This window comes from Thermomyces lanuginosus (genome assembly GCF_041956635.1).
Source record: "Thermomyces lanuginosus strain ATCC 200065 unplaced genomic scaffold VTN49scaffold_22, whole genome shotgun sequence".
Lineage (NCBI taxonomy): Eukaryota > Fungi > Ascomycota > Eurotiomycetes > Eurotiales > Trichocomaceae > Thermomyces > Thermomyces lanuginosus.
This window is the reverse complement of record NW_027192356.1, coordinates 1,030,638-1,044,846: the sequence shown is the minus strand read 5'-3', so window position 1 is coordinate 1,044,846 and position 14,209 is coordinate 1,030,638. Positions and strand designations below refer to the sequence as shown.

The 14,209-nt window shown below is 53.4% G+C and overlaps 5 protein-coding genes across 5 annotated transcripts; 4 read left to right on the top strand and 1 right to left on the bottom strand.

Moving 5' to 3' along the window:
• Window positions 1-598: 598 nt before the first annotated feature.
• On the top strand, window positions 599-1,060 carry VTN49DRAFT_1330 (uncharacterized protein; the record flags this gene model as incomplete). The annotated part of the gene is made up of 1 exon (XM_069408934.1): window positions 599-1,060. One exon carries the CDS (start codon window positions 599-601, stop codon window positions 1,058-1,060), a length of 462 nt encoding a protein of 153 aa, XP_069270370.1.
• Window positions 1,061-2,165: 1,105 nt separating this feature from the next.
• On the top strand, window positions 2,166-3,766 carry VTN49DRAFT_1329 (uncharacterized protein; the record flags this gene model as incomplete). Its single annotated transcript, XM_069408932.1, has 3 exons — window positions 2,166-2,613; window positions 2,673-3,655; window positions 3,716-3,766. The coding sequence occupies 3 exons, from the start codon at window positions 2,166-2,168 to the stop codon at window positions 3,764-3,766; spliced, it is 1,482 nt and encodes a 493-aa protein (XP_069270369.1).
• Window positions 3,767-4,527: 761 nt separating this feature from the next.
• Window positions 4,528-6,164, top strand: VTN49DRAFT_1328 (uncharacterized protein; the record flags this gene model as incomplete). The annotated part of the gene is made up of 2 exons (XM_069408931.1): window positions 4,528-4,714; window positions 4,780-6,164. The coding sequence occupies 2 exons, from the start codon at window positions 4,528-4,530 to the stop codon at window positions 6,162-6,164; spliced, it is 1,572 nt and encodes a 523-aa protein (XP_069270368.1).
• An 825-nt stretch (window positions 6,165-6,989) lies between these two features.
• VTN49DRAFT_1327 (uncharacterized protein) lies at window positions 6,990-7,850 on the top strand (the record flags this gene model as incomplete). Its single annotated transcript, XM_069408930.1, has 1 exon — window positions 6,990-7,850. The coding sequence occupies one exon, from the start codon at window positions 6,990-6,992 to the stop codon at window positions 7,848-7,850; it is 861 nt and encodes a 286-aa protein (XP_069270367.1).
• Window positions 7,851-8,092: 242 nt separating this feature from the next.
• Window positions 8,093-13,836, bottom strand: VTN49DRAFT_1326 (uncharacterized protein; the record flags this gene model as incomplete). Its single annotated transcript, XM_069408929.1, has 3 exons — window positions 8,093-11,901; window positions 11,955-13,526; window positions 13,770-13,836. The coding sequence occupies 3 exons, from the start codon at window positions 13,834-13,836 to the stop codon at window positions 8,093-8,095; spliced, it is 5,448 nt and encodes a 1,815-aa protein (XP_069270366.1).
• Window positions 13,837-14,209: the final 373 nt, after the last annotated feature.

Sequence of the window (14,209 nt, the reverse complement as noted above, 5' to 3'; positions counted from 1 at the left end):
CGATTCAGAGATCCTGTCGGAACACTTTGGACAGTTGCCATCGCGTAGTCGGGTTTCTGCTCGACACTCCCATCCGATACTTATTCGCATACTGCCGGATACCAGCTTCATTCTGGCAGATTTATGATTACTTACTGTCTTTCGTTAGATGACAATGTTTGCAATCAGCCCATGGATAGAAAAAAGGCACAGATGATTGGAGCTGATAAGTTGACTTTAAAGGGTCGGGACAATTCAGCTCTGATTGGCTCCCTACCTGCACGGCACTTTTATGAGTCTATGACTAATCACCATAGCCCGATCGCCGACACTTCCGGACGACTCAATTAGGAGTGCGAGGATCTCATTATTCCTCTGAATTTTTTTCCTCCCTCGTGTTGTCTGTCGCTCCTTTGTTTTCGTCTTCAGCGTTTTTTGTCGCGTTCCAAGCGTGTTTTCATAGTTTCATTTTTCTGGCTAAGGCTGATAGCCAGACGATTCTCCCGATTTCCGGAGTTTCTCGTTTCGATAGGGATCGCGGATATTCAGATAAGGGGCCTCAAAGTCAATCCAGATTCGACATCGCTGTCGCCCATTGTATATCATATCGAGATTCGTCATGGCTAGTGATATGCATTCTTACTACACGACCTCGTCCTCGGCCCATCTCGCGTCGCGCTCGCCGCCGATCATGGACGAGCTGATCAGCAAGTATTCTTCCGCGACGGTTGTTTCCTCAACATCGACGCCGACCTCAAGCCAGCGTCGCGGTCTCCTGAGACGAATCATTGACCGAGTGCGGTTGGAATACTACCGCTATGAAGTCACGTTCGGTGTCTACGTCATGACTCCTGGCGAGAAATTCGTCGCAAACACCTTTGTCGTCCTCTTCCTCTCTCTGCTCCTTTGGGCTTCCTTCCTTTACTTCCCACAGCTCCTCATCCAGAAGCTGGGCCGGCTCATCTGGATCCTGACGGGCCGCAGCGAGGACCTTGGAGCTGTGCTCGGCTTTTTTGATCAAGGATACCGAACGGCGTCTACAGCCTCTGCAGGCATCCCCGCCAGCACTCTGGCATCGTGACTCTGGCGGCTTCCTTTCTTCCTGTACAGTAATTCATCCCGTGTTTGGTTTGGTTCCGAGCTTTTGGCTTGCACTTCAGGTGGAGTCCTTTCAGATTGGTGGTAAGTGCCCTTGCCTGATTCAACAAGTGGGCGAGGCTCAGCATGGCAGTGAACAGCAATGTTCCTGATGGCCGATACTCGATCGCTCCACAACCTTCTACCACACCTACGGGGCTCCTCGGCGTTCTGGGTCATGCTGGTTCTTCGTCTTAGTCTCTCACGCACACACCTAATGGATGAATCAGGCAAAGGCTAATTAATGCTAATACGACGCGATGAAAAAAGACATGTGACACTAAGGATCCTAAAGGGGAACAGGGAACATGCCTGCTTGCCGTACTCATCATTGCGTAACGTGTACATATTATTAGACACTGTAATGATATTCTTAATGCCAATGAAAAGATAAGCACCTGTATGCTGCTGTTTATGTTGGCCCACGTCCATCATCCAAGGCGAATTGAGCCGACCACCGACTGGAGGAACGCAGTGACTGGGAGTCCGAGGCTGGGAGCCGAAAAGGAAATGAGAAAAAGGGGTCAACTACGGCAGGTGGATGACTAACCACTCTCAAAATTGGTTTAGCGCAGTCCATTCGCTGTTCCAAAAGAAGAAAAGCGGGCCGAAATTAGCTCCGTAACCCAATTGAGTAATGAGGCGGTGCAGCCGAAACCGCCAAGCAGTGGCTGACGACAGCAAGCTGGCCTCGGAGCCAATCAGCGTTGCACACACCCCCCATCCCCGGATCCTCGGAGCCTCGAGAGGAGCAGCAAAGCCCTTGCAATTCGCGCGTTGAGTGACTTGGCGATTCGAGATCTGAGGGTTTTGATGCGATGATGTGCGCTGCACGAAGCTTGTCCCGCTGTTTAACCTGATCATATTTCGTTTGCGCTGTGTCACCACTTTGCAGAAAAATGCTCCGGGACCTAATGTAAACAGGAAGTACTGCACCCTCTCAACGAGAACTTGTATGTCGTATCCCGTTCTCCGCGGCCGGCCCCAGAGCGTGATACGATCGTCAACTACTACTACTCTTTCGCGCCTCCTAAAATTTCCCCCTCGGTATGGCCGCCAACGAGTACTATAACACCGGCTTCCAGCAACCCCCCACTCAAGCCTACGATTATCCCCCGAGACCGGCGCCGTATCAGGCGCATTCTCCGCCGACACAGTACGATACACCTCTGGACCCCCCTCGCAAAGACAGCTCCCAGGACTTCTGGCCGTCAGATCCCTACGACCCAGGGAGATACAACACGGCCGATCCCTACAGGGAAGACATCCCGTTGAAGCAGAATGCTCAGCAGCCTCCTCAAGTTCAGGATCCGCATTGGATGCAGACGAGCCCAGCGTTCGCTCAAGAACCGATGGACCCAGAGTTGAGCGGCGAGAGACGCAGGAGAAAGCGCCGTGGAGGCGGGGGGTTTTTCGGAGGCAAGAAGTTTGCATGGTTCACATGGCTGCTCACATTTGTTGATATTGGCGTGTTTGTGGGGGAGCTGGTGGAAAGCGGTACGTGTTTCTACTTGCTTCCGGTGAGCAACCGTGCATTGACTAACTATGGCTCATAGCTCGGTTAACAAAGTCACCTATTCAAGTCCATCCTGAGTTCAATCCAATGATTGGGCCATCGCCTCAAGTTTTAATCTACATGGGTGCCCGCTACGTGCCCTGCATGAAAAATGTTCCGAATATTCAGAACAACACAAGAGAGGTTGTCTTCCGCTGTCCAAATTCGACCTCGACCGATCCAGATGACCCGAAAAATCACTGTTCGCTGTCTGATGTCTGCGGGTTTAGTGGCGTGCCAAATCCCAAGCCGGGTGGTAGCCTCGATGACAAGCCCGCGCCAAACCAGTGGTTTCGCTTCCTCGTTCCCATGTTCCTCCACGGAGGCGTCATTCATCTAGGATTCAACATGTTGATGCAAGTGACTATTGGGGCAGATATGGAACGGGCTATTGGCTGGTGGCGGTTCGCACTGGTATACTTTGCCAGCGGCATATTCGGCTTCGTGATGGGCGGGAATTTTGCCGGGCAAGCAACGGCTTCCACGGGTGCATCGGGGTGTCTCTTTGGTATCATCGCTATTGTGTTGCTGGACCTCTTCTACACGTGGAGCGACCGCGCACGGCCGTTTACGGAGCTCATCTTCATGCTTTTGGCAATCGGCGTTTCTTTCGTGTTGGGTCTCCTTCCGGGTCTGGACAACTTCTCACACATTGGTGGCTTTATCATGGGGTTGGCCATGGGCCTGTCGATGATGCGGTCTCCAAATTTCATTCGGGAGCGTATTGGCTTGGGCCGCACTCCATACGTTCCCATGAGAGGTACCTCACGAGTTACAAACGACGCTGCCTCGGAGGATCGAGAAAACTTCAATTTCCGCCGGCCACTGGTCTTCTTTCAGGGCCGGAAGCCTCTCTGGTGGGCTTGGTGGCTGGTGCGTGCTGGAGCCCTGATCGCGGTGATCGTAGGCTTCTTCGTTCTCCTGACAGATTTCTACAAATACCCGGTATCCAATTGCACATGGTGTCATCGTTTGAGTTGCTTGGTAAGGACGCCCGTTACCCTACCGTTTCCGATCGTCTGCTAATCAGGTGTCTCTTTACAGCCCATCAAGGATTGGTGTTCCGTCGACCGTCAGAGCTTCCCACCCTCCTAGAACGAGCGTTCAAACTTTTTCTTTCCAGAGTGTGTTTTTTCTTCGATACCAATTGCATCGCATGATATGTTCCTCACGTCTTGAGGATCTACATGTAGATTTCGGGCTCCATTCCATCTGGGATGCAAGCGGGTTTGATTCATCTTAGGGACATTCAGGCGTTGGGCATTGGTTGTTTCTATGCTGCATGTAGTTGTACATATTGGCGATGGTTGGCCGATATGGAGATATCGATCTTAAGAGTAATCGAAAATGCAAGCTACAATCGCGTCATGCAAATTCTTTGTCAGTAATTTCAGCTTACTCTAGCGATGTAGTCAGTTCCTCTGAGACGAGTGTAAGAATGATTATATCCCTGGGCTTCGTGTCGACTGGTTGCTGCCTTGTTTGTACTGGGGTGTCAACTGGCATAATAATTTACTTTGCTCAAGTGCTGAGCCTGAGACGAACTCCGCCCCAGTCCGCAGCTCAGCTGCAATCAGCCCACGGAACAGGACGGTTTCGATCCACAGAGGCTGAGTCAAGGATCGACGGTACGATAGGGGTTCATCGAGGATTCGTGGACGCATCCCGGGTCTTACGTGGCCATTTTCGCGTTTCCAAAGGCCACATCGCATCGGATACATAGCCGACTAATCGTTCATCGGCATGGGTGCCTTCGCCTAGCCCTATTTGATTACGATTCTTAATAATAATATTGAACGCGTTGACTTACGCGGAAACTTCGAGTTTCGGCAAATGGTTTACTTCAGACTAGAGTCATGACGGACCTGGACTCACCGGACAGGTCCCCTAAACGACGCCCGCGGCCGTGGGCACGAAAGCTTGAGCGACGTTGCTGTGCCGTGGCAAGGCTCTTCCCTCTCGCGTTTGTGTACAGCCTAACAACATGGGCGGTATGGGTGGAAGCTGGGATAGGCTTCCGACCGTCGAGAAGTCGGTGGTTGGGTATGTGCAATCCTGGGAGGGCCTAGCGACGGGTGCATACTGATCTTTACGCGTACGGTGAATAGGATGGCACAGTTCGCTCCTCGGGATTGTGCTCTACATTCTCGTCAATGCCTGCTATACCGTCGCCGTTTTCACCGACCCCGGATCCCCGACCATGCGCACCCGTGGTCGTGGCCAGTATAGTCATTTACCGACTACCGAGCCGCCCAGATATAAGTCCTACATGGTCAGTTCATCGGGGAAACCAAGATTCTGCAAAAAGTGCCAATGCCCCAAGCCCGACCGAACACATCACTGTTCGACTTGCAAGCGCTGTGTCCTGAAGATGGACCACCACTGCCCGTGGCTGGCGACGTGTGTCGGGCTGCGAAATTACAAAGCCTTTCTGCTTTTCCTTATCTATACATCACTGTTCTGCTGGGTGTGCTTCTCAACGGCGTCGATATGGGTGTGGGTAGAGGTGTTGGCGGATACTCGGTACATTGAGACGATGTTGCCGGTCAACGTCGTCCTGCTGGCGGTCTTCGCAGGGATTATTGGCTTGGTGCTGACCGCGTTCACAATATGGCATATCAGCCTGGCGGTGCGAAATTTGACCACAATCGAATCGCTGGAGAAAACCCGATATTTGTCTCCATTGCGGGAGGTGCTGGACCGCCATCGAAACGAGGCGTCCTCTGGCCACGAGCGCGGCCATGACGGCGATTCAGAGAATAACAGTTTCAGCCAAATCTTGCAAGGATATGGCCAGCAAATCATCGATGCTCATGCGAATGCCATTCCCGGGGTGACCCGTGCCGAGGAAGGCGAGGAGAGGTCCTCACCAGCACCACGGTATCAACAAGATTACCCTTCCATACATGACTCCCACGCAACCGGCACTCCGGCCCAACAAGCACTTCATCGATCGTATCACGAATTAGAGCGGCAGCGTGAGCTCCGCCAATACGAAGATTATCTCGAAACAAAACACAGCGCGTCCATGCCGCATCCCTACGACCATGGCTGGCGCAATAACCTCCGCCACCTATTTGGAGAGAACCCCTGGCTGTGGGCGTTGCCCGTGTGCAACACCATTGGCGATGGATGGCACTGGGAACCCAGCAAAGCGTTTCTCGAAACGCGTGAAAAGATCCGCCTTGAGCGGGAGCGCGAGCTGAATGAATGGATAGAGCAACAACGTCAGTATAACCGTGACTATTGGCTCAACTCCCACAACAGTGAGCACGAGCAGTCGATGTATGCAAGCCAATCCCTGCCGATCAACTACGGTGGCGCTCCTCGCTATCAGACGCAACTGTCCCAAGCCGGTTCGTATGATCGGCCCAGCACAGGTGTATCCATGAAGACGCTGCGACCAATGTCCCCGCGCCGTCACGACGATAGCGATTACTACGATTCTAGCTCGGACGAAGAGCCTCGAGGGAGACGACCGAATCGGTGGTAATATGGACTTGAACATTTGTTCACTGTACGACTAGCTAGTGCATGTATTCTTCATCTGGAATGGACTGTTTGGCTTGAGTAAGTTATGACTCGGTAAATTGCTTCAAATCAGTATGCCCAAGAATCGTCCCGTTTCTGGCTCCGGCAGATATTGTCCGAAAGCAGGGGTGTGTAATGTCCTTTTCTCGGCATTTCATGGCTAAATTGAAAGAGTGATAGTTTACTACTTATTCGAGGTTCCAAACGATGACGGTGTGGGATTCTCCGATGAAAATCATCTTCGCGTTCTGCGTCAAACGCCGTCGTGGCTGGGAATGGAAATTGCAGAGGTACCTCCCACCGAAGCGATAATCTATTTCCGATGGCAACATGTCTGCAGTGTGCCCCGTCCGTCAAGGAGTTCTTGTCCCACGGCCAGAATTGCAATAGCATTACAGTATGCTCACGGAGGTTGCATACCGTTCACAGCACCCGTATTAACCTCTGTCGGGTTATGTACTTTCGTATGCGGGTATCTGCTGGGAACCTACTAGGTCCTCGTATGATTGCAGTATGTGCAAACTAACCAACTCTGGTAAAGCCAAACGCGGGTTAGGATTAGCCTCCGCCATCCCCTGTCTCGGATCTCGACGTCATCCAACTGTTGTGAACATGTCAGCAACTTCGACGGTCAAGCCATATCATACATGATTTAGCATACAAATTGCATGCTCAACGATTCACTCATTGACAAACCCAGATCACTTCAGCGAACTGTTCATTTCGAACACGAATAGCTACCTATTGAAATTCATTTTCAAACTGCATTGAGCCGAGCCCGCGCAACATGTCCGCCACCACGCGGCGGCTGATGAAGGAAGCCGCCGAACTGTCTGCATCCTCGCCGTCACCATCGCCGCATTTCTTCGCCCATCCCGTGTCGGACTCGAATCTCTTCGACTGGCACTTTACGATTGCTGGACCGCCGGCGCCATCACCATATGCAGGTGGCGTGTACCACGGTCGAATCGTCCTGCCGCCACAATATCCGCTCCGACCCCCTTCGTTCCGATTCCTCACCCCGTCTGGCCGATTCGAAGTCAATCGGGAGATTTGTCTGAGTATCAGCGGACACCACGAGGAAACGTGGCAGCCGGCGTGGGGGATTCGCACGGCACTGGTTGCGATCCGCAGTTTCATGGATGGCGATCCCAAGGGCCAGATTGGAGGTGTAGATGCCCCAGACGAGGTGCGTAGGATGTTGGCGCAGAAATCCAGAGAGTGGCGCTGCGAGTGCTTGCAGGGCAAGACGAATGCGGAGGCCTTGCAGGAGTGGAGAGAAATGTGTCGCTCCAAGGGTATTGATCCCGATGAGGAGGAGAAGGGCGCCGCTCCGCCGAAAGAAATGCAGCTGCATGTGAAAAATCCTCCGGAATCTGCAAAGTCAGGCAATGAAACAAATACCACGTCGGTGTCCCAGGAGCAGTCATCTCCCCCTCGAGCGGGTACTACAGAGTCAGGTATGGAGCAACCACGTACAACGGCCGCTGTGGCAACACCAAGAACACCCTCAGCACCATCATCGACGGGCTCACCACCGCCAAACGTCTCACAAGAGAGCCCTTGGCTCGACCGCGCCATTATCGGTGTCTTCATTGCACTCGTTTTCATGATTCTACGACGTCTTGTTCACATGGATGTCCTATGACTTGATTATCAATGGTGTCCTCTGTGATATTTTCTCTATTGGGTTGCGAGTGGCGTTGGGTTTTTTTTTTTTTATATACCCTTGGCTAGATCTTGGTTGCTATGGTTTCCGTTCCAGTATTGATACCACAATGCGAAAAAAAGAACCTTATGATTAGATAGTTCCGCATAGTGTACAGGTGTCCTATTGTACATCTCCTCGAAAAAGAGGAAAAAAGCAAATGGAACTACAGACGATGTTCCTTACACCAGTACCATCCACCACCACTTCTCGACAACGTAGCCTCCAGACTCAGTCTGTCGCGCGAGACCAACCTGGGTCAACCATTCCAGAATGTATTTCACATCCCAGATAGCAAGTGACGGCTTGGTCATGGAAACGATATCTCCGGGCTTAATATGCGGACGCACGGCGATAATACCCACCACAGCCGCCACCGCCCGGTCCCAGATATCTTTGACCAGGTTCCGATTGATGTCGATCCACAGCGGCATCTTACCTGGCAACGGTCGAGAGGGCTGCTCGGCAGGAAGGATCGGCGCGGGTCTTGGCGCAGATGTCGAGGACGACGATGACGCCGGCGGCGGCGGCGGAGTAGGAGGAGCCGGAGCGGGCGGGGGCTCTGAGAGCCCAATGTCTCCTCTTGGTGGGGGCACGGCGGCAATCCGCTCCCAGACCGGGTTGCCGTAGACGTACCTCCCTTCCACGGGCCGAACCTCGACGGCGAAATGGAATTTCTTCTTCTCGATCACCCGTGTGAGGTACCCGCCGTCCGTCAAGCCAAAGGCGTCGCGCGGCGGATCGCGCGCCTCGATCGTGACGGCGCCGTCCTGCGCGAGGTTGATTATGGCGAGGATGTCGCCATCCTCGGCGTGGTACGTGATTTCCCAAACACCGTGGCGCCGCAGCGCATCGTCTAGTGTGTGCTGCTTGAAATACGACGCCTGCAGCAACATTTCTGCATCGATGGCCCGTTTGCGACCCAGTACCATGAAGAAAAGGTCGCTCAGGACGAAGTTGCGGCCGGGAACGGTGCGCCCCTTGTTGCTGGCCGTCAGCACCCGCTCGGTGACCAGCGAGCGCAGCGCGTCGTCCACCAGGGCTGTTGGGAACCGCTGCAGCTGCCGCTTGGCATCTGCGGGAACATAGGTTCGCTCGTCCGCCACCGTGTTGGCCCGCACCCAGCTCTTGGCGGTGTTGAGGTCGTCCAGCTCCGCTTGTCGGCGCCTCTGTGACGGTGTGGGGTTTGGGGTCCCACTGACAAGTTCAGCGTATATCACACTGGAGAGGACGTTTTCCTTTCGAATCATGGCCACGGGCGTGGCATGGCTGAAGATTTGGTCAACTTCTGCGGCTGGTGGCTCCTCTCGAGCTTCAAACAACTCGTCAAACTCCGAGTGGGTGGCCGGCAGATCAGGGCCGCGGCTGGGTTGCGTAGTCTCGCTCTGCTCGATATTCCACTGCGCCAGCCATCGCCAATCAACCTCTTCCAGGTTGTTGTAGTTGATTGGAGGTACGGTACCCGCCCGATAGGCCTCCAGGTACCGCGACTGAAAGTCCCGCTGCATTTTGGCCATTGCATGCCGGTCACGACTCAAGATGGCCCGTCCTCGCTCTCGGATGAACTGCGGGTCGTGCTCCGGGAATGCCTTGACGACGAGATTCCAATCGATAACCCGGCCGGGTATACCACCTACTAAGGTTCGGACGATTACCATAACATGCATCAGCTGCGTCATCAGTTCTTCATCAATGGCGTTGGAGCTGAACCTGACACGCCGTCGAACAGGAGGTTTAAACTGCGGCTCTGGCACCTGAGTGCTCTGCTCATCACTCACAACGACCTTCGGTGGCGGCCACGACTGCTGCGTCGATTCGCTCAACTGTCCGTCGACCTGGTAGACGTTTCGTAGTGGCCTCTGCGGTCGGAGTCGCATTCTCATATGCTTTGGCGGTTGAGACGGTAGTACTTGCTCTTCCTGGAAAACTAGTTCCCCTTCTATCTGGGCGGCTTCAAATTGCTCCCCCACGGTTTGGTTCAGGAAGATCAATTCCGGGGCGCGGCGCTCAAAGAGCAGCGCGTTTTGGAGCTCCCACCTCGCGATATCATCTGTCTCCAAGAAGAATCGTTCAGTCCGAGGATCAAACATTTCCCCTGCATAGGTACTGGCGCGCCGTTTTCGCACATCGCTCAGGATATCGTCCAGCGACTTCGGGAAAGGTTTACTCAGCGCTTCCATCTCGATAGAATACATGTCCGGGTTGTAATAGATGGTCCGTTTGCGCTTCAACGATGTGTTCGCCATCTCCAGAGTCTCGTGCATCCTCCGCTTTTGGCCGGTGCGATACGAAGAAGGCGAGAGAGGCTCCACATCCGATTCCTCCGAAGGCACCCCTTCAGAGAGCTCTTCCACGTCATTTTCTTGATCCACATCCGAAGCACCCTGTTCGTCCGGCTCATGGGCGGGCGGCGCCGGCGGAGCTGTGGGCTCTTCCGGCTGCTGCACGTCTCTTGTTCGCTTGGTAAGTTTCCTGAGGCGTACGGGCTTCTTCATTCCAAGCATTGCACGAACTATGCGACGAGCATAACGCTTCTCCAGCTCAACGACATATCTTGGCTTCTCCTGGAGTTGCACCGTAACATCTGATTGAAATGGGAGTTTGGCATTTTTCCCACGTTGCTGAGACGCTAGATCTCCCTTGGAGGTCTTCTTCAGGGAGGGATCAATCTCGACACCCTCTGGGACGAAGTTCTTCGTCTTGAGCATGTTGTGTTGCAGGTCGGTCATCACTGGGCTGTCTACCGGCACATGTGGAAGCCGGATGATATCCCTCACCACCATCACATCCTTGGCGTCTTTCCCTGCGAAGGTCGTTTGCAGCAGCTGCCCAGAGTCGACTAAGGATTTCACAGCCGCTTTTATGGTACGCAAGTCTGGCATCTCCTTCTGCTGAGTCCGTTCTCTCCATAGCGTGACAAAAGGATTCCACAGTTCGTTGCCCAGAGGGAACGCTCCTCCAGCTTTCTCCACTATCTCCAGAATGATGCTCCGTCGCAGGTATGCTACAGAGCCACCCTTCTCAACCCTTGCGCGTTTTCGTGGATGTGCACCACCTTGTGCTTGTCTCTCCTCAGATGGCGGCGGTTCTGATGGTCGGACTGGCTGCTTGCCCTTTTGCATTCGAGTCACGTCCCTAGATGATGCTGGAGTTTCAGATGCCATGGTATCCCGTTCTGCAGTGCGGGCGGTGGAGACATCAACCGCCACTGTCTCTGCTGCCCTTGTTTCTTCATCCGTCCATTCATGCTCCAATGGCGCAGCCATTGAGCCGGGCGTCCCCACAACATCAGCTTGATGGTTGACCGATCTCATTATCGAGGGTCCTACGGAGAGTTTCCGCACGGAGCCTTCGACAGTAGATTCTGAAAGCTCTTGTATCTGACCATCAATGGTGGTTCCCAGCTTCACCGCCGCAGATACCACTTCGGCCGTCTCCTGCCGCGAAGGACGGACCTCTTCATCACGAGGACTTTCTGAAACATCCTCCTCTCGCTCCTCTTCGTCCTCATGGTCTCTCAGCTGCCTCGTGGCGCGCCGCCGCAACGAACGCCGAGGAGCCTGATCGGATAGCTGGATCTCTTTGATCCCTTCGCCGCCCTCTGCCGGTCTGGTTTCTTCAGTAAACCAGGGCAATGATCGTAGTTGAGGGGATTTGAAAATGCCAATGCGGCTTATCCTTGGACGACCTCGAGCATGCCCTGCTGGCCTGTCCTTGCCACGGGGAGTAAAGTAAACGCCAGGGCGAGGACGTTCGATCAAATGCACATGATATCGCGTCCAAGACTCATCCATTCCTTGAGCCTCCAAAATCTCCTTCTCGGACATGCTCGCAAGCCGGTCTTGATCGTGCCTGGGCTTCGCGGGATATTTCGTTGTAGGCGTCATCGTTGTCAGCTCTCTTGTTTGCTCACTGACGGGAGTTGGTTCCCTCGACTCTGTCATTTGCTGTGCTGACTTGAGGCGACGATGGTAGCTATAGTATTTTGGAGCTGTAACCAGAGGTCAGCAGAAATCCTGAACTGAAATTGGATCCCACACCCACCAATGATCCCACTCGATAATCGCACAGCGACAGGATCACTGCCTGTGATTGTATAGTTTGTTGGCTTTCCTTTTGCCATTGCCTCGATGAGCGGCATCTCACTCCTCTGCTTTCGATAATCGAATGCTGGCAGTCCGTCCTCATCCAGGTCCGGCTCTGCATCTGGCGGCAGAATCTCTGCCCTCTGACTTTTCGTATCTCTCGGCTGGAACGCGACCACATCCCAAGAGGTCTGGCCGGCATCCACCAGTGCCTTGAACCAGCGTGCGCTGATATACACGTAATGGGTAATGGTGCCCTGTAACGCCATGTCCCGGACTATAGCCAGATGCCGCAGGTGCAGCGGTTGGAGCTGCCACCCTTCCACGAGTCGAGTGAGGACGGTCTCCAGCGGCCTTCGGAAGAACCGTCCGACCACATCGTTCATTGCCTGATTGGTTGTCCTGCCGCTGACCCCCGCGTCGTGAATGACGTCGAATATGAGGTTATACAGCATCCGATCTGGATGCCACAGCGGCCACCGCCTATTAGCCGCCCGAGATGCTGCCGCGTCTGCCACAGCCTGAGACATCTGTTCAATGCTTTTCTCCTGCTCCTGCCCTGATTCCTGGACAGTTTCAAGCGCGGGTTCCTCTACGGTCTCGACTTCCATGGCTCCCTCTGTTGCGGCAGGCTCAGGGCGTATTGACTCTAGATCAATGTCTTCATCACGTTCCTCCTCCTTGGGGCGCAGGACAGCGCTGTCTTGCAGAAACAACTGGATATCTTGCTTGGTCGGCTCGCGGACCATCAGAATACAGGGATGAGCGCCATGTTCGGTGACTTGATACTGTGAATTAGCTCGCACCCGTCGCAGACACCCAATATTCTCGAGTTTTAGTATCGCTCGAGACAGGACCTTCCAGCGCCAACGGTCGTTAAAGCTAAGACGTCCCTTAAGGTCATCGCGACTGATGATCCTGTTGGGTTCGCTTTTCAAGATCATAAAGATCTTCTCGAGCAATTCTTGAAGATCAACGATATCCCTTGGGGGAGGTTGCAAGGTGGTCGGTCTCTCCGCCAATGGATCGACGATTGTAGGAGCAACCGGATATCTCCATGAAAGGAGCAATGTTGTCTTAGCCAATCTCGCCTGGACGGGGCGTTTTTGGATATAGCCTTTCTCCTTGAGCATATCCGTCCGCTTCGGCACAGACCGTTTGTCCTGTCCGCTCTCTCTGATCAAATCAGTTTGCAGGATTCCTTGCTCCTTGCTGGATGTGATGATCCGCAGTAATTGCCACTCCGATGGCGGCACCTGCGAATGGTCCTTCGTATGTCCAGCAACGGCCAGCCATTGGTAATCTTCCGTGACCGACACTCGGCCAATATTATGAGTGTTGTCATCCTGCAGTTGCTCAAATTGGTCCAAATCCAGTGAATTTCCCCGACGGTCGTCGCCGACCGAGACAGCCGGATGCCACGTTAGCCATTGCCAGATGCGTTTTTTGAGCTGGCGGTCTACAGTGCCTTTGTTGCCGCCATCGGCATAGAAATCATCAATGAACGTGAGAATGTCCTTGGCAGTGGCACCTGATATGCATCAGTATCGACTCTTTAACCAAGAGCAAACATTACATTCATCGCCAATGCTGGTGACATTTGCTTAGTAAACATATCAACTATACTCGATCCGAGTGGCCATGATCTACAGGGCAAATCAAATCTAGTGACGAGGAATGGATGCAACATGCCCAGAAATGGTAACTGGATGGATCGATTCAAAATTCAAAATGGTGCAGGAAAAGAGACCACAGGAAAAAAAAAAAGACCTACCTTCTGGCCCACAAAGTCCAATCTGCATCAGCAGATATTCCATCAAATCCGTGTAGTGAAACGCCATCGCGTTTCTCCTAGTCTCCGTGGAGGAAGATCCTCCGTCATCGGCACGGCAAACACAAAATGCGCGATGGGCGATAGAAAGATGAGCTCACCGAGTTTCGAACGCAAGATGCTCTGCGCGCTGAAGGGAGCGAAATAAGAGACCAAGAATCAGCCTTTTTCAGGTTTAGTTAACTACCGTGGCTCGGCTTAGTAAGAGTCTCGGCCGTTACGAGCCAGCCAATCAAGAGCTCAGGAATCTGCTCCATAGAATCAGGGTTAGGGTTATCGACAGAAACAGAGCATGACACTGAAACCGGGTCAGGAATGCCGTATTATGTGGCATAGGAAGTAGCCGCGCTATCCTCAAATCTTCGGGGAATGTGTTGGAAAAA